The sequence below is a fragment of the Dermacentor andersoni genome, chromosome 7, assembly GCF_023375885.2.
Source record: "Dermacentor andersoni chromosome 7, qqDerAnde1_hic_scaffold, whole genome shotgun sequence".
Classification (NCBI taxonomy): Eukaryota; Metazoa; Arthropoda; class Arachnida; order Ixodida; family Ixodidae; genus Dermacentor; species Dermacentor andersoni.
In genome coordinates, this window is record NC_092820.1 from 102,927,249 (window position 1) to 102,945,858 (window position 18,610).

Consider the following 18,610-nt stretch of genomic DNA (forward strand, 5'->3'; position numbering starts at 1 on the left):
GCTATGTACGACGTTGAAAGTGATCTGCGATGGAGACGAAGAGTCTACGCATCTAGGTGTACCGCGCTGTGTTCTCGTTGCTTTGTGCATGTAGAAGCGAGAGTCCGCACAAAAGTCAATTTGCTCGCTCCTGCTAAAACACTTCCCCACTCCAGCGTTTTGAGAAAAGATTTTCCGCGGTCATTGAGTGAGACATGTTTATGTTTGCTTGTGCGCGCGACACCACATTTGTTCATTTAGTTAGTAGGTGAATGTTTAAAAGATTATACGGCCGATAAAACTGCTATCCTTACCTTTCGTATAGCTGTCTACTAATTTGCTATTGTAATCGATGGTTCACATCTAGGGCAAAACTGCGACTTTCTTTATTTATCGCAACTTTAGTGTATTGGGAGCAAATCTTTCTTTTCAAATGAGAGAAAGTTGTATTCCTGTATCAAAGAATGAGGTGCGCGGTACTGTAAAGGACATTTTTTTTTTTAGGTTGTGGCAAACAGGTGCACGGTAAAATTGAGGGCCTGATTTTTTTTTCTTTCCTTTTTTTTTGTCACAGAAAACGGGTGGGTGTTACAATAGAGGGCGCAGCATGTTTTCTTTTTTTTTTCCCCCTTTTTTTCTAGTCAGAAAACGGGTGTGCGTTAGAATAGAGTAAATACGATAGTCCATGTGCAGGATGCGATCCCAGAGGTTTATGCGCTCGGGGCACCAGGCACACTTGACCAATGGTGCAGTAGATACTTTGCTGGCAGCGTCGACGCAATCAATATCTTGTACCAATAGAACAGAAGCTACATCGCCGGAAGGGTTGATGTAATCATTGTTGGCAGCCCGCTTTGCCAGCATCAACTTTGCCATGCAGACAAACTTCATGGAACGTTTCTGCACACCGAACCACTGAACGAAAGCGTGTAGCTTTGTTCCACGCACTGTGTCCAACCGCACATAGATTTGGGCAGACTACATGAAATTATGAAAGTACAGTGCAGTTCACTTATAATTACGGGTGTGCGAATACGGAATAGTGTGTTTTGAATCGAATATAGAATCAAGAAAAAGTATGCAAAATACTGTATTTACTCGCACAATGATCGCACTTCTCTGTAAAAAAAAAATTGATGCAAATTCAGGGGTGCGATCATAACCTGGGTTAAATTTCCCGCAAAAATTTAAAAAAGAAAACATTTTTTTCGTCCCGCATTTGCTGCTGGATGACAAGAGGTCAACAAATAGGTGGCTGCCGCCAGTGGCGTAGCCAGAAATTTTTTTCGGGGGGGGCTACGCCACTGGCCCCATGTATTTATATATATACATACATACATATATATATACATAAATACATATATATATATATATATATATATATATATACATACATACATACATACATACATATATATATATACCTATATATACATGGGGCCAGTGGCGTAGCCAGAAATGTTGTTCGAGGGGGGGGGGGGGGACACGTTGCAGCTCGTCCTCCTCCTTAAGAGGAAGCTTTAGCTCGGGTGCTCCTATTTAAATACATGTAGAAGGGGAATTCGTTTTTCCCTGCAACCACGTCACCGAATTTGAGGAGGTTTGTTGCATTTAAAAGAAAACGTTTAATTCTAGTGACTGCTGGTTTCGAATTTTTCATTTAGGTGGTCAATTATTTATTAAAAATTGGTCAAAATCGAAAATTTTCAGAAAACGACACTATCAAGTTTAGAACTCCGTGACTCAACAATGAAAAATGATATCACAATTCTGTGAATTGCATGTAATAGTACATCTACAGCGGACAAAATAGATATGTTAGACATGAATCTCAAAAAAATTTAGTATTGTGGAAATACGGCTTTTGCACAACCGTTGTACACAACGTAACCAATTCACGTAAGATACAAATTGACATATCAAACTTGTCCGCTTTCACTGTTATAATAGATGCCGTTTACAGAACTACAATATCTGTTCTTCATGCATAGCTATTAGTTTGTAAACGCCGTGCTTCTATTTTTTCAAGCTTTCGATTCTTTCAAAATATTTTAAACAAAATTCAGGCCCTAAATCAAAGTTATGTTTCCAACAGACACTAGAATTTAACTTTCTCTCTCAAATGCAACCAATTTCAATAAAAGCGATTAGCAGGATTATCTCAGAAAAGCGCTTCTGCGTTTTACAAGTATTTGAATAGGCCGCGTCGGATTGGGCCCGAGCTAAAGCTTCCTCTTAAACAATTTGTCGAGGGATCAAATACATGAATAATAACTGCATTGTCATTGCCAAAGATGCTGCAAACGAATTCTTGAACGCTACGCACTGTCAAAACAATAAAATATGTATTTTTTCATAAAAGAATATACTCGTATGTGCCAAAAATTTTGCCCAAAATAACTGATATCAATGCTTCCATATTTTTGTCTATTTATTAAGTAATGAAAATATCACACGAACTTTAGAACTATATCAGTTCGAAACCAGGAAAGCAGTGCATGCCGCTGATATGAAAAATTAAAAGGCAATGAACTGGACAAGTTGAGGACAAATATGTTAATGAAACTTTGTCATTCAAGAACTGTGCTTACATTCTTGTATGTATGCAATGGCCAGTGAAAAATCTCAATAACGCTGTCGTTTGTTCCGATGTATTACGCAGGAGTAGCTGTCCCCTGTCGTGTATCGTGAGTAATTGCACCGAAGTTATAGTCGCGACAGAGAGCACGTATAAAAAGCAGGAGTTCTGCAAGATATACGAGGGCAAGTCAAATGAATGTGAGCCAACAACGGGGTATTTTATTTAAAAGTAGTCGTCATGAGAATTTAGACATTTGTCCCACTGACTAACTAGTCGCGTGATTCTCGTCTTATAAAACTCCTTGGGTTGCTGCTTAAAAAAGTCTGTATCTGGTTCCCTTGAGCTGTTTTTTCGGTTGCCCCAAAATGTAGAAGTCGCAAGGTGACAGGTCTGAGCTGTATGGCGGATATTGCAGCGTTTCCCACTTGAACTTTGCCAGTTTTGTATTAACCACATAAGCGACGTGGGGACAGGCATTGTCGTGGAACAAGATGACCCCATTCGTCAATTTTCCACGTTGTTCGTTCTTGATTGCGACACGCTGCCGTTCTGGCATTTCACAATATCGGAAACAATTGATAGCCTCTCAAGATTTAGCCAATTCTATCAGTAATGGACCCTGACAATCGAAAAGAAAGTCAACAACACCTTTCCAGCGGAAATGATGGCCTTTGCGTTCTCTGGGCGTGGTAAATTCGAACGTTTCCACTGTAAGCTTTGCCATCGTGTTTCAGGCTCATAGTAGTGGCACAAAGGTTCACCCCCATCACAATTTCAAACAAGAAGTCCTCATCTTCATTGTGATACCCGATCAGATGAGTCAAGGCAGCGCGAAACTTCGCCGTCTTCTCGCGATGGATCAAAATCTTGGGGATCCATTGCGCGCCAAACAGCCGATAACCGAGAAGCTCATGAATTATGGCGTGAACCGAACCGTGACTGATGTTCAGACGGTCTGCCAGTTCATCGATGTTTATCCTCCGTTCTTGTTTCATCAGCTCATGAACCTTCGAAATTGTGTGGGGGGTGATTGCACGATGGTTTTGGCCCGGTCTTGGAATGTTTTTGCAACGTCCTTTGAACCGTTTGCTCCAACGCTTCACAGTGGTCAATGAAATACAGTGTTCAACGTACAAGGCAGCCATACGGCGATTAATTTCTGTTTTGGAAACACCTTCAGCTGTCAAAAACTTCGCGACACCGAGCTGTTCAATTTTCGAAGTGTCCATTATGTGACGCAACCATATTCAGCCCAGTGTATGAGAGCCTTAAAGAACATTTATCTTCACACCTGCGTGTCACTTTTGTAAATGAGACATGCCGTTCTCCTACGCGCATGCCTCGCAGATAATGAACCGAACCATTATTGCGCGGTTACAGTAGGCTCACTTTCATTTGACTCGCCCTCGTACATTAGAAATGCAAAGATACAATGGGATATACAAATGCGAAAATACGGCTTGATAAAGGACAAAAAAGTGTCACTGGAAACAAAGTTCACTGCATGTATACACAAAACCTCGCAACAAGATATTTAAGTATAAGTATAAGTCTCCAATGAGTCTGTGTATGTAAGAAAAAGTAACTGTGTATAATGCGTCAAACAAGGCAAACAAAGATGTTGCACAATCATACATTCACAGAATCCTAGATTCCGCCCCCATTCCATCCACTCTCCCCGATGTATTGCGCGCGACGGAAGGCTGCGCGCTTGCTCCCCGCTTTTCTCATTTGCGCACACAAGACTGAGCCACCATCGTCGGCTCACCCATTCCACCTCCCCTCCTACGCTTTCACTCGCACATACAGTATGCAGCGCGTGGTCACGATGTTATTACCCTTGGACTTTATACGAAACACGAGGGCGACGGTGACGGTCGGAATGCGGCTGGAGTGTCCATATCATTGTTTTCGCAATAATACAATAAACGTATCCGGCAACTGAAGCGTCCCGTCGCCCATTACTTTCCGCAAAAGAAGTATCAAAATCGAACTTTCACCATGCGACAATTCGCTGCGCCGTAACAATGTATCTTTTTTTTTTCTGTGGGGCGGAGGCACCGAAATGAAAAAAAAAGAAACGCATAGGAAAGTATGTTGGTCAGAATCGAATGCCTACTTCGGGCACCTAATGGGGCTACGGAAGGAATGCCGAAGAAAACATGAGACGCTTGGTCCACTGAGAACCATACGCATACTGCTCAGTATCCTACACCGGCGAAACAACTTTCCGGAAAGGTTCCGCTCAAGGAACACGGTGCAATCCTTCGATTCCCCACAGTGATGGCGGCGAGCGACCATTCTTTTTTTTTTCTCGTCTGCTAGCCAGAAAGCGTCCAAAACTCTGTCAGGTGAAAATCCACTCGGCCAGAGCAAACCGAACGCGCACCGTAGTGCACCGCGCGGTAGTCGGGGCCATACGAGAAAAACGTATGCGCTCTGGCTGGCTCTGGCAGCCCGCGGGTAGGGTAGCGAGAACAAAAAAAAAAATTGAAGCGGCTCAATGTGACCTCGCGAATAAAAGTCAAAGTACAAAAAATAAACAAGAACGTAGTTACTTCGGCTGGCATTAGTGTCTTTACATGGATGTTCTGGCGTAGGTTAAAAAAAATGTTGATATTCTTTTATGTGACATGACGGCACAAATGAACCACCCCAACGCTTCGTCTCATTGGACCTCACTGCGTGCTTTGCCAACTCGTCTGCCACTGCTTTCATTTGGCTTGTCTCATTGTATGTTCCGATGTAAGACTTTAGAAAAGTCAATGAACCTTTGGCGTCAAATGTTTATAACAACATTAAACCCACAAAGTTCCGCAATTCAAAATCTAAAGCACAACTTTGGAAATGTCAATGCACCTTTCACATCAAGAGCTTATGAGATTTATACCCATAAAGTTTCGCAATTGATATCCATGCGCTCCATAGATTCCGTGGCCTCAGTGAGATTCCGCGGCGAGCCCGCTCACCATCAAAGCGCCCTTGAAACTTTGTGCTCGGATGGGACTGCTTGGCGTTATGTGACTCCCGGTGTATGGGCGTGGCCACGAAATCCAGCCCGACTTCGCAATCTTCGCGGTCAGATGTCTTTTCGAGCGCCAAAAGGCATGCTAGACAAAATCCAGAGTGATTTCCGGCGCCGGGGGTCGCTTTGGTTGGCGGTCCATGGACAGCCCGAAACAATTTCGGGGGGGGGCTGAAGCCCCATAAGCCCCCTCCCCTGGCTACGCCCCTGGCTGCCGCTGTATGTAGTGCGGGACACCAAAACAAAAAATGGCAGCCGGCAGAGCAAGCTCAACATGCCGAATGCAATTTTTTTTATTCTCGTGAGTACATTTTGTGCATTGAAACTGTTTCTTCCGTATCAGTAATGAATAATATCGATAATATCGGCAAGTTTGCGGCAATAACGTTGCCATGTCCACTTTGAGGGAGCAGAAACAGATGGGCGCACTTAGCTGCCAGTGACATAGGAACACATAGCTGGCATGCTGCGGAAACAGCGGCATTTGTCTTCACTACTATCCTAATGCGGCACGTTTCCGCTAAGGGTGGGCGAATATCTTAGCTGTGTTTCAGGCGGCGGCGTATGAATAGGGTACACTTCTAACGTATCAGAGTAAACGTGGCCGCTATCGTTGCCGCTCGCGATTTGTTGCGTGCCCACGAGTGCAGATCAGAAGAACCGAAACACGCCTTTTTTGTTGTTGTTGCCCACAACCATTAGAAAGCCTACACATAATAAAGGCAAGTTTGGTTGTAGTTTTTTTTTTTGTCATGGTAGTGCGGAAAGTGATGAAAGGAATGAAATGGGGCATCTGCTTAAAAATGTTTAGCGCGTGCAGACCGCTTGGTTTGTCTTGAAGAGTGGTTCGCGTAGTATTTGACAGATGGTAAGCACAGTCATCATTAGCTAGACTTGGCACACGACATATTGCTTCGGCAAGTTCGGGGTGCGATCATTACACGGGAAATTTTAAAAAATTGAATTTTGACGACAAAATTCAGAAGCGCGATCATTACAAAAGTGTGATCATTATGCGAGTAAATACGGTACCTAATCTAACATCAAACAGTATTTCACAAAATAAATGCTTACAAATTTTGTGCAAAAAGATATGGTACTGCAATGCTCGGGAGTCTTTTAGCATTGCATAACAAGAATTTATCAAGCTAGCAAGTAGGTACATAGAAATCAACATGCACTCAAAGCTCGTTATATCCATCATTACCATTTATTGCAGTATAGTTAAACCACAAAATAATGAAGTATTTTACTTTTCATAACCTCTTGTCCATAGAATTCCATCTATTTAGAGCCTCAATATAATGAAGTTTGTATGCGATTTCAGTATAACGAAATTTCACTGCTACCGCAAAGGCATGCTGAGACAATAAATGGAAACATCTCGAGCTGCATGCACAATAAGCTGGTACGGTTTGTGCGGATGCAAAACGCATTATGTTCAATGGCTGCTGAGTCGGGGATTTCACTTTACTACTTTTAAAACGAAACTACTGTTTAAGCAGGTACGGTTTAATGAGGTTTTAGTGTAAACCCTTTTTCCTTCATTTTCTACAACCTGATGTAGGAGTTGATGGGCTTGGTGGATTCCAAGCCCTGAATGCCACCCTAGCCACGACAGCATCGCATAAAAATTAGCCAATGCAAGCGCACAGCAACGGGGCGCCGAATGTGATTGGTTCTTTGTTTGAATTCCTTCTCTGCAAATTTTATGCCGCGAAGTTGGGAACGTGGCCCTTACGCGGGTGCAGCTCTTCTACGTGTCTATATGACATCTGACAAAAGATGTGTGCTTGTGACAGTTCTTTGTAATATGTGTTACTGCATTCCTTTCCTGTGGTGTGCCTGGGATATTTTTACTGAATTTAATGTTCACAGTTTGGCATGTACACAAAAGCGAATGCCCATTTTTCCTTCCTGTTCAGGCGTCGCATCAACGAGGTTGGTTGCGGCTCGTGACCGCCTGGGACCCAAGTTGCGAACGTCGATGACAGCTGGTGTTGTTCGGACGACAATTCGCACGACAGTACCGACATCGGCTGTGGCCGCCACCCGGAAAGGAAGCGCTGTGGTTCTGACATCGAACCGTGCAGCCACGCTTTCTCGTGTGGGCTTCAGTGGTAGCACTGCTGCCCCACAGAGTGTCTTTTCTCGTCTAGGTGCAAATCGTTAGCAGAGTGCTGCTGTCTACTAATGTTACATTTTATCAACGGCACTGCTTCTCAGTTTTGCTCTCTCTCTGTCTCTCTCTCTGGTCAGTTTATGGGATTACCAAATGGCTTCTGGCCAGTTGTACTTCAATATGTCCACATGTTGATTGAATGCAAGTTATGCGGTAGGCAGCTGCACAGTTTCTTTGCATTCAATAAGCAAACAGGTCTGGTTCGTAGTGGTACATATAAATGTTTGCCATTTATTTTCACAATAACTTCAAGGCTAAACAGTTCGTTCACTCGAGGAAGTGATACTTTGGGCCAATTTGTATTGGGTAGGCACAGAAATAATCACCAGGCATGCAATGTGTACCTAAGCAGGAATGAACGTGCACAGGCTCGGTATGTCTGTGTTGTGCATGGAAAGCATGCAGATGTACCACACATCCTTGGATATACCAAACCTTTAACACCAGCACTGTGAACATTTTTTAAATTGATGCACTGAGCTGGGCATTTGGGCACCTGAAAATTTTACCAACAAACCATACAAAAGGCGTCTGATAGAAGGGACATCAGCGTCACTGGGTGCAGGTAATAAAGCTTAGGGCATTCCGAGCGACCTGAAAATTATTTGGCATTTTGCAATACGCCATTTTTCGAACATATTCTAAAATCCTAAGCATAAAGCTACTCCTGAAAATAAAACCTTTATGCTTTTATTACTAGCTCTGAAAATGTCATGAGGCCATTTTACTCCCCCACAACCTTTCCAGCTTCTGGTAGTGCAGCTTTTCCAGGCTATTGAGGCCCGATACACGCCGTTTAGTACCTTTCATCTCAAAACTTGAGTTTTCTAACAGTCATTGTACACATATTGTCAGCATAGAGTGCTGTGCTGTACTTTGTACGCAAAACTACTGCTGTGAACATTTCCGAGCCTGTAAGGCCAATCAGTGGAAATGGGTTTTCATGCATTTTCAAGCATAGTTTTCAGTTTATTAAGTATCACAGCCTATCTCAGCATGTCTGGTGCTGCCCTAGTAAATTGAAATAACTTGGCTCACATTCCTGCAAATGTGAACAGATGAATGTGACATTATCATGGCAGTAGGGCCTGAATATTGGAATGGAAAAAAGTGTATATAACAAGAGTAAGCAAGATGTGCATGGTCACGTGGCTCTTCTTTTATCTATACATCAAATTGTATGCAATTTCTTTTTTTTTTTTTTTTGAGAAGTTTGATTTCTCTGTCATTTAATGCTACTAATGGTGCATTGACGCACGTGCCATGTGACCACAAAAAGCCATCTGACCGTGCATCTTGCTTACTATCATTGTATGCACTTTTTTCCATCGCTGTCGTTAAAAAGTTGTTAGTCAGCGCTTTGTGTGTCAAATGTCTTAGTTCTCTACGTCCGTGTCGAAAGTATTGCTTTGCAACGCAGTGTTTCATCATGTCACAGAAACAACTAGCCCACTACGGCACATTATTGAAGATTGGTGCTTGGAACTTTGATCAGTGAATGCAGCATGCTCCCGGTTTCTGGTGATAAATGCTCGGTCGATTTTTTTGTATGCTAAGCAGGTCTTGAGCGGGCAGGAGAAAGCGAGACTGTCATGCATCCACCGACTCCTTCAGTCATTCATTGCATGGGCTACCATATAGGGCTTCCTCCACTCGAGGTCACTTGAAAGTAGTCAGAAATTGAAAATACAGCATGTCGACGTTTTATTGCTGCAGCAGGGTCTGTCGACCAAGAGCGCTGCTGTAACTGCAAATATGCATCCAGTGTCCCTCTCTCTCTCTACTTTTGTTATATGCATGTAATGTATATGATGGGGACAGCAAAGCCACCGATGTTGAATGACATCTGTCACAAATGTTGTGAGAGTCGCAAGGAGAGCAGAAAAGAGAAGCAGTACTTCCGACTTTTGCAGCACCACTTTTTTTTACATCATCGCGTCACATCATTACCGAGTTCAATGGAATTCCTGTTAAAACATTTCCGCACGCATTCCCATGATTGTATATGTTTTCCATATAGGCCACCTACAAATCACAGTGCCTGGCATATCATACTATCTGGATGTCGATTCACGGAAAACGTAAAGTTGCAGGGGTGCATGCAGAAATGTTTGAGCAAGGATAAGCAGCAGTTACACAATTCTGTCTTCTTTTTAATTAATTACTCCATTGATAACATGGGTGTGAACGGTGGGTGTGCCATGCGTGACTTCTTCGACGGTGTGTCGTGTTCTGCTACAATACGATTTCATAGTGTTCAGAAGAGCATCATCATTTGTTCATCAGTGTTGGGTAAAGCGGCTGTTCTTTCAACTGTGCACGAAGCAGTTCTGCTGCTTCAAAGAATGACTTTTTTTTATTTATTGCAGCAAGTGCTGTCACCGGTCTAATGTGTCCTGACTAGCATTTCAGCATTGTTGAAGTACCCGTTTAGTGCTCATTTGCACTTGAATGTGGGGCAGCCATTTTCTTTGCCTCTTAACTAAAAAGACTGAAGTCAGTTAAAAGCAGATTGGTAATGGGGAGAGGCTCACAAGATGGGTTTCCCAAGTAGGAGCAGTAGTTGACTGTCTTTAGGAGCACCTTTACAAGAAGGGATATGTATTCAATGTACAATGGTTCCTTTGCCTTGCCTCACATTAAAGGTGTGCCTGTGGTAGGCCTCCAGACCCAACACTACCATTGGGCACACAAGTACAACTTGGCTAGGATGGGGCATGTGTTTGTTTACAGGGCCCTAAAGCTTTGTAAAGATTTAAGAACTTAGGTGCAACATTGATTAACAAAACTGCAAGAGTCAACGTTACTGCTTTAGAACTCGCTTGTGCAAGTGCCAAAAGCTGTAGGAGACCGCTAGTCGCTGCCTCAATTTCTGAGCATCAATCTGTGGCTCTGGTTCGGTGGTCAGAGTTGCCTAGCAGTATAGCTTAATGTTCTTGTTCTTGCTGGGTTCACTGGTGTTGGTTACAATGCTAAGCACGCATACTGCAAGAGCAGCTTCCTGCGTGCAACTATTATCGCCGAAAGCAGCACTTTTAAATTTGACCGATGTTTGACCCATGCCCTTGGTTGGCCTCCAGTTCCTGCGCACCTTGGAAAGGTAAATTCATCGCACAATTGCACAAGCGCTTCAAGTGAGGGAATGCTTTGGACGTTTCAGCATGTACACGAGGCGCTGTGACATTTTTTAAAGGTTTCTTGCAAGAGTGCAAGCTGAAACAGTGTGACCATTTTGCTGACATGTCTTGTGCCTATAGTGCACTCTTGATATTTTATCTATCGGGCACAGTGAGGGACCTCGTTTTGTTTGCACTTTTCCTTTTTTGTAGATCTGATTTGAACAAACCTTTCGGTCTTCATAGAAGAAAAGAGGGGAGTAAAATCTGAATGCTCATGATGTGACAGTGATGCCTAAGGCGTCATGACTGATGCATGAGCCCTTCACTATGTTATTCCATTCATCACGAAAGTGTCATTGTTGTATATGTTTGTGTTGTGGGGCCCCTTCACACCTCAAAGACAAGCTCACAGCCTGGGGGTGTGGTCGTTCGATGTGTGCATACATGTCTAAGGGCTCTGACATGCCGAGGGCTTTGTGTGTGCTATAATCTATTGTCATGGTAAGTCAACTGGCACAAGTGTTTGAAACAGAGTTGTGCTCATAAATAGCATTCTGATGAAGGAGGTGCCACAATCACCAGTAACGTTAACATAAAGCCTTGATGCACTGAATTTTAAAAAAATAAAGTTAGGGAGAAACTGTCGGAAGTGAGCAGTACATTTTCTTTTTGAGTTTTGTTGCCGGCTGATTCTGCAATGTACAGTGCTACATTTATTAAGCCTCCCCACTGCATTCCCCATTTATCAGTAGCAATTTGAGTGCAACGAGTCTATTGAATTGATTTCTTATTTTGAGTTTGATGTCTCTTGTTCATTTAATTATTTCCTGCGTGCTTTAATGTGAACATCTTCAGTACACCTTAGTTTGGCTATCTCGCGAACCCAAGGCCCACAACTCGGTTGTCAGTAACTGGCAGGTTGCAACAGAGGTGCACACAGGGGTCCTGGGAATTGGTCCATGCTTGCATCTGAGGCTTGAGCCTGCAGGAACACTCAAAACAGAATACCGATGAAAGAAAGTGTGCACACGAAGTGGAAAAAATGCAAACGGAATCTACACCAGTGCAGAACTGAGACATTTTTTTGAAAGTATACACTACTCTAGTAATGGTCAGAACATGCACCTGAGGCCACTGTAAGCTCACTTGATAAAGAGAACAGAGCTTGCAGCAAACAGTTCATAGAGCAGACGGCAAAGCTTATTTGGTGAACTGAGCCCAATTCAGTGTGGTATCTGCCAAGTACTCCACACAATCTGATTCGCCTCAGTTTATAGTAGCGTGCATTGATTTTTTTCCAAAAATGTACCATTAGGCTAGTTGCTTTGATATATAAGCTATTCTCCAGTTCACAAATGGGACAACCGTCTTGTCTCGTGTTTTCTATCTGGTTGTCCCACTTATGCACTGGTAAATAGCATTGGTTGTTCTTTACAAGTGTATGTACAGTAAAGTGCATTTCTGAGTACCCATCTCACCCATTTTATGCCCCTTGTCTGTCTCTCGGTCCACATGCTTGACTGTCCAGCTGCACTATGCTCAAGTGGTAAACACTCTCCTTTGCATTAGCTGTTGCACGTCTGAAAAAAGCCGTGTGGAGCTTATCTGCAGACTTGAGGCTCCACTCTTTTCCTTTCTAGGAGCAGTACAATAACCAATTTTAGAAGAAACATTTACTATGTCTACTGTGGTTATCCAAATTGGGTTATAAGGTGTGTTGCCCGTTTCTTTATTGATAGGTCTCAGTATTCACTATGCTTTTTCTGCACATCGAGAGTTACCTTTCAGTGTGTGCCATGTGTGTGTGTGTGTGCAAGGTTGATGGAGAAACGGCCACTAAAGTTATATGCTTGTGTTCACTACATCCTTTATCGCGTTGAAAATAAATGCATTTGCAATGCGTACATGTCGTTTGTGTCTGCTCTGCATACTAATGAGGTTCTAATGCATTTGTTTATTGAGTACTTCACGCACTTTTCGGGGGCTAGGTATCTGTATGTATACGACCATTTTCCCGCCTACTTGGGTCACTGGATAGTCCATGGTCCAATGGGTAGCGCATCGGGCTGCTGTGCTGAGGGAACTGGGTTCGAAACCAACCATTGGACCAATTTGGGTCGCTGAGTGTGTGGCAGTGTATATGTATGTGCCATTCTTCAACAAATCTCTTTTACGCCGACACGGGGTCGCTAGATGCTGTACTAGGTAGGTACTGCTGCTCAGTGGAACTTTTTGATGCCCACTTGAAGCACCGGGTACGTGTCACTCTTCAATCATTGTCTTTGTCACCAGCATGGGTAACTGGGTGTGTGCCACTGGTAATGCACTGCTCTACCATGATCAAAAGGATCCCTTAAATTTCTGCGATGCTGAGTGGAATCGAACCCCACATCACAAGGGTTCCTCACAGACAGCAGCCCAACCCTTTTGCAAGCTGTGCTACGAGTGCACCGGGTATGGGCCACTTTTCAGCAAACATCGTTTGCACCGACGCATTAGCAAGCTGCACCATGAATGAGTGTGTGCTGCTTTTCAATTGACCTCTAGCGTGGGTCACTGCTTATGTGCCACTGTACGGCATGCCACAAGCGAGCGGACAATTCTTGGAGCTCACAGGCACAGGCAGGCCACGCTTCTCGTCTCGGAGGCCATGCACAGACTTATCGGCAGCAGCACCAGATGGTGCAGCGCGTCCACAAAGAAGCGGCAGAGGAGCCCCGATTGTCACATGACTTGTTTCTAAGCGTTCGCACGCACTGGAGCACCATGCGTTTTGGGGGCCGCACGTAGGTTTCGCGGCAGTGGTGCTAGACGGAAGTCCGAGAGAGGAGTCCCACTGCAGTACACGCCTCATACTTAACTCGTTTCAGTGCTCTGTTGCTATATTGATTCATGTGCTAAATGCATTACTGTCGACATTAAACGCAAAATGGGCTGTGCTAAATCAAACCCCCGTCATAAATATTCGGAAAAACTTATCTGAATCTATATTCACACAAGCGCCACGCGTGGTCTTCATAGTAGTGCCACTGAATGACCAAGCATGTCCAGAGGGAAGTGCGAAAGAGGAGCCCGGCTGTATACACGCCTCCTATACAATGGGTCTGTGGTGGCAATACATTGTGTCGCTACATTAGCGCTAATGCCAACATTCATCGTGAAACAACACGACACCAAGGCTAGTCTGGCCCACACTTGTTAGATTTGGTTTAAGCTCGTGAGGCATCCGGAACTTAATTTGTGGGTCCTCGTTTTGCAATTGTTGTGGATCTAGCTGGGTCTAGTGCTCAAACATATTTATTTATTTATTTATTTATTTATTTACAGATACTGCTGTCTCAATGCATGAGACATAGCAGGAGTGGATACACCAGAGATTAGATCAAAACAACACAATGAATTTGAAACGTAATTACAAAATGTGGTTAGACAATTCTTTCAAAAACTCTTCATTAGGTTTTTCCCGCAAGGAACCAGCTAGGTTGTTCCAAATTTCAACAGTGCTTGGAAAAAACGAATACTTAAAACAATTTCCAAAGACTGGAAAGGAACAATATTAAGTGGGTGTGAACGGCGCGTGGCACGCCCAGTGGGATGACTGAAGGAAATCGGGGCATCAATGCAACTTTGGCCGTGTACAATATTGTGCAGCAAAGTCATACGTTCAAGTGTGCGTCGATGAGCCAAGGGTTCTATTGATAATGCGCATGCGTGAGATGAGGGAGAAAAATTGCGGTCATATCGGCGAAAAATGAACCGTATTGCTTTCTTTTGTATTGCTTCAAGCTTGCTAATGTCAAGTGCAGTGTATGGTGCCCATACCACTGAGGCGTACTCTAGTAATGGTCTGACGAGGGATTTATAAGCTGTTAATTTACAGTCCTTAGTTGAGCATTTGAGGGTTCGCTTTAAATGTCCCAGTTTCCTAAGTGCCCTAGCGCAAATTGTTTCAATATGAAGATGCCATTTTAAGTTTTCAGTGAAGGTAACTCCCAAGATATTTGAAGGTAGTCACAGAGTTTAGGTAGTGCCCATTGTAGCTATAACTGAAATTGAGCGGCTGCTTTTTATTAGTGAACGTCATTTGTACAGTTTTTTGGTAATTAATACTCATTTGCCACGCATTGCTCCAACCACAAAAGGACGAAAATACATTGTTACATACACATATATTCGCATTTATATGCATACATATATTTGCATATGATTTAACAAAGCAGAGCATTCGTGGTCTTCGCAAACATGCAGTACGTACGTACTTCAGAGGCATCATTTAAAGGGACACTAAATATTACTATGATGTCAAGTTAAAGGGATAAAGCAATGCTCTAGAACGTCTAAGGCGTTAATATAATCGCGAACAGAGCTTTAGTAACCGAGAAATTGAGGTAAATGCGTGACACGACTTGAGATCTCCCAGTGACATTCCGGTACTAACCCGATGACGAAGGCACTCATCATAATTTATGTCACTAGTACTCGACTACTTGTATTAAAACGATCATTTAATTAGATTGTAAGACGGAAGAAAATGCTACTTGTCTACTTCTGTTCGATTCTAAGAAAAAACATTTTGACTTTACCCTTCAGTAGTACGGGTAGTCGAAAGGTTTCGTTTTCGCTCGACTCTGCGCCGCGCGCGCTGTGGAGTTTCAGTTGTTTCGTTATCGCGTCGTGCTGCGCTGGTTCTGCTGGCTCTTGAAACTTCCATTTGGAACAGGCAGCGAGAATGCCACGTCCATGTGATGTGGGATGCGCGAACGGTCCGCGGAACCTGGCCAAGGGCAGTTGTAGCGGCGAATCCAACGTTACTTATCACTGTGTGCCAACGAGTGAACCTCTCCGTTCGAAGTGGTTAAGTGCCGTACCTCTGCCACAGCGCGTTGGCAAAGAGCCGCAAAATCGCATAGTGTGCTCGCTGCACTTTCGTCCAGAGGATTACGAGCTCAACGCCGACTTACTGAAGTCGTGTGGAGTGCCTTTCAAAGCAATGCTGTCCCGTAGTGCTGTTCCGTCGGTCTTGCCTGCATTCTCCGAAGCGCAAGAACAACTGCAGGTCAAAGACCTGCAGTTGTTCCCTCGCCTTCACCACACCCTCTAAAGATAAGGTTTATTCTAACATGTGTACATATACAACAATTTATCATGCCAACGAGATGAAGCAAAAGGAAACAGACAAAGCATGTTTCCTGACTAGGCCTACATCCCGGTTCGTAAAAATACGGGTCAGCAGGTGGAGGTCGGCAAAGAAACGTTCAATAACAGCTCATTTCAAATATATCGCATGTATAAATTCGTCAAAAAACATTTACCAATTACATGCAAACCTTTGCAATACATGTATTAAAATATAAACAATTCCATCTTGTGTTAACAATATAATCAATTAACATAAGCAAATCAAAAGGTGAATATTTTCAAGTAAGACTGAACGATGTGCATAACGTTACGTGTGGAGTGTAATGAAGTACATCGCAGGTGGTAGGGGAACGAGCAGAAAAACACCGAAAAACACACACACAAGAACGCTTTAACTGGGTCAAAAAGTAATCTTACATTATTTTTAAAATGATATACAGATCTGCTCAATTGTGAAATTTCCACTACAGAAGGAAAACTATTACATATTTCTATTATTTGATGATCTAGTGATTCAGCGCCATAATTTGTCCTCGGTCTAATCGGAACAAGTGAGATTGTTCGCATTTAAGATATAGTGAATATCATGGCTGAGGTACATATTGCTGAGTGAAAAAATGTCTTGTTTAATGCGATGATAGATAAGTACCACTAGTTTACACTTGTAGCACTCAGTAAAACGCATTAGGTGAAAAACAGAGAATAAGTTATTATGGTTACTTTGCCTTCTCGTTCATAGATTCAATGCTTTTTGTTGCACGATTATAATTTTTTTTTTTTGCATTGGTCTTATTAAACGTGCCCCAAACTAAATTGCACTATGTGAGGTGCGAGTAAACAAATGAAAAGTATAGCTGCTTTGCTACAGAATAAGGAAGAAGATGGTTAATATGGCTGATAACACCTATGGATCGAGCCATTTTCATTTTCACTTGAGTAACGTGATCAGACCAGCTCATATCGTTGCGGAAGTGTACACCCAGAAACTTGCAACTACTATTACGTGCGATTTCTGAATAATCAAAATAGAGCTTTGGGTTGTGCTTTATTGCTTTGTTTTTTGCGGGGGATAGTATGAAATTAGTTTTCTTAACGTTTAATGTCTATTGGTTTACAATGAACCAAGCGTGTAATTTGTCAAGCCACATATTCGCTTGCTGCTCAAGTTCTTCTAGGTCTGAGCTAGAAAAGAAGACATTAGTATCGTCAGCGCATAGCATAATGTTCAAATTTGAAGAAATGCTTACGATGTCTTTTCATATACGTAGTGAATAGGCGAGGTCATTATAGGGATCCCTAAGGTACACCATATTTTAATGTTCCATGATCAGAGCAAGTGTAGTTATGTAGCATTGTGTACCGTTGTCTTCCAGTCAGGTAGCTTTCCATTAGGTCCTTGGCGATGCCACGAATTCCGTAAATTTCTAATTTTGTTAGTGGAATATCATCTTGGACCGACTCAAACTCTTTGCTGAACTCAAGAAAGAGACCAATAGTAAAAAGTTTAATTTCAATATTTTGAATTAAGGCATTTCCTATATAAAGTAATGTGGTCTCAGTCGACTTGCCAGGTTGGAAGCCATGTTGATGATCACCTATAACATTCTTGGAGGAAAAGAAACCTAAAGGACGCGTGTAAATTATTCTTTCAGCAACCTTAGGAAAAAAACTGGCACAACTGAAATTGGCCGGTAATTGTCCAATTACCTGCAGACGACATCACTCTGTCCACCACCCACGGCAGTGAGAAATAAAGAAAACCTTACAAACAGCCACAGACATCACAGAACAATACTCGCAAAGCATTGGTCTCTACTGTTCTGCGGAAAAGTCTTAGCTACTTCTCATGCGCCCCTCATCACGTAGTCTTACTACGGCTGCTATCACCGGTACTTTGGCCGGGCTCCCTATCCTGAAGATTGACACACCCTGGATCCTGGGCCTTTCACATCATGGACAACGTCCAGAACACTTTTACTATCTGGAAACTCAAGCGGGTGATGGAAGCGTTGTCACACCTCATCCGCAGAGTTTCCGGCAAACACTATGGCATGAAGGAGCGCGATTGGTGTCGTCTCATTCATGCCTTCATTATCAGCCGTTTCCTCTACACAATCCCATATCTCCGACTTAGACAAGAGGAAATCGCCGCCCTAGATGCTATCCTTCGTAAAGCCTACAAAGTGGCCCTACACCTCCCCCCTAACACGCAAACGACTACACTTCTCCAGCTTCGGCTCCACTACACCACACTTGAACTCATAGGGCACATTCACACCGGCGACTTGAGGAGGTCGCGCGACCATTTGCGACTCGCAATCAAAAAGCGACCAAAGGCGACTGATGCTCACACCGGCAAGCCCGGCTGAGCGCGACCCGCAAGTCGCAATCCCGGAGATTATCGTTCTCAGCGAGAACTCTCGGAATCTACGCGGAATTTTAACGCGACGCCGGAGGAGGCCGGATGTAGACACACGAAAGATCACTTCCGGTGCGCCGCTGATTGGTTTATCAGTTTTGCGACCACGGTCGCGCGACTGAAAAATCGCGCAGAGAGCGACTGGCCCAAAATGGTCGCTTTTCAA

At 43.3% G+C, this 18,610-nt stretch overlaps 1 protein-coding gene across 1 annotated transcript in view; it reads left to right on the top strand.

Annotated features, from left to right (window-relative positions):
* LOC126534012 (uncharacterized protein C19orf47) overlaps window positions 1-12,790 on the top strand; it is a 46,855-nt gene extending 34,065 nt beyond the window's left edge. Inside the window, exon 9 of the mRNA XM_050181225.3 lies at window positions 7,511-12,790. Coding sequence (XP_050037182.1) covers window positions 7,511-7,758 — 248 coding nt within the window. The 3' untranslated portion in view covers window positions 7,759-12,790. The remainder of the gene's footprint in view (window positions 1-7,510) is intronic.
* The last annotated feature ends 5,820 nt before the right edge of the window (window positions 12,791-18,610 follow it).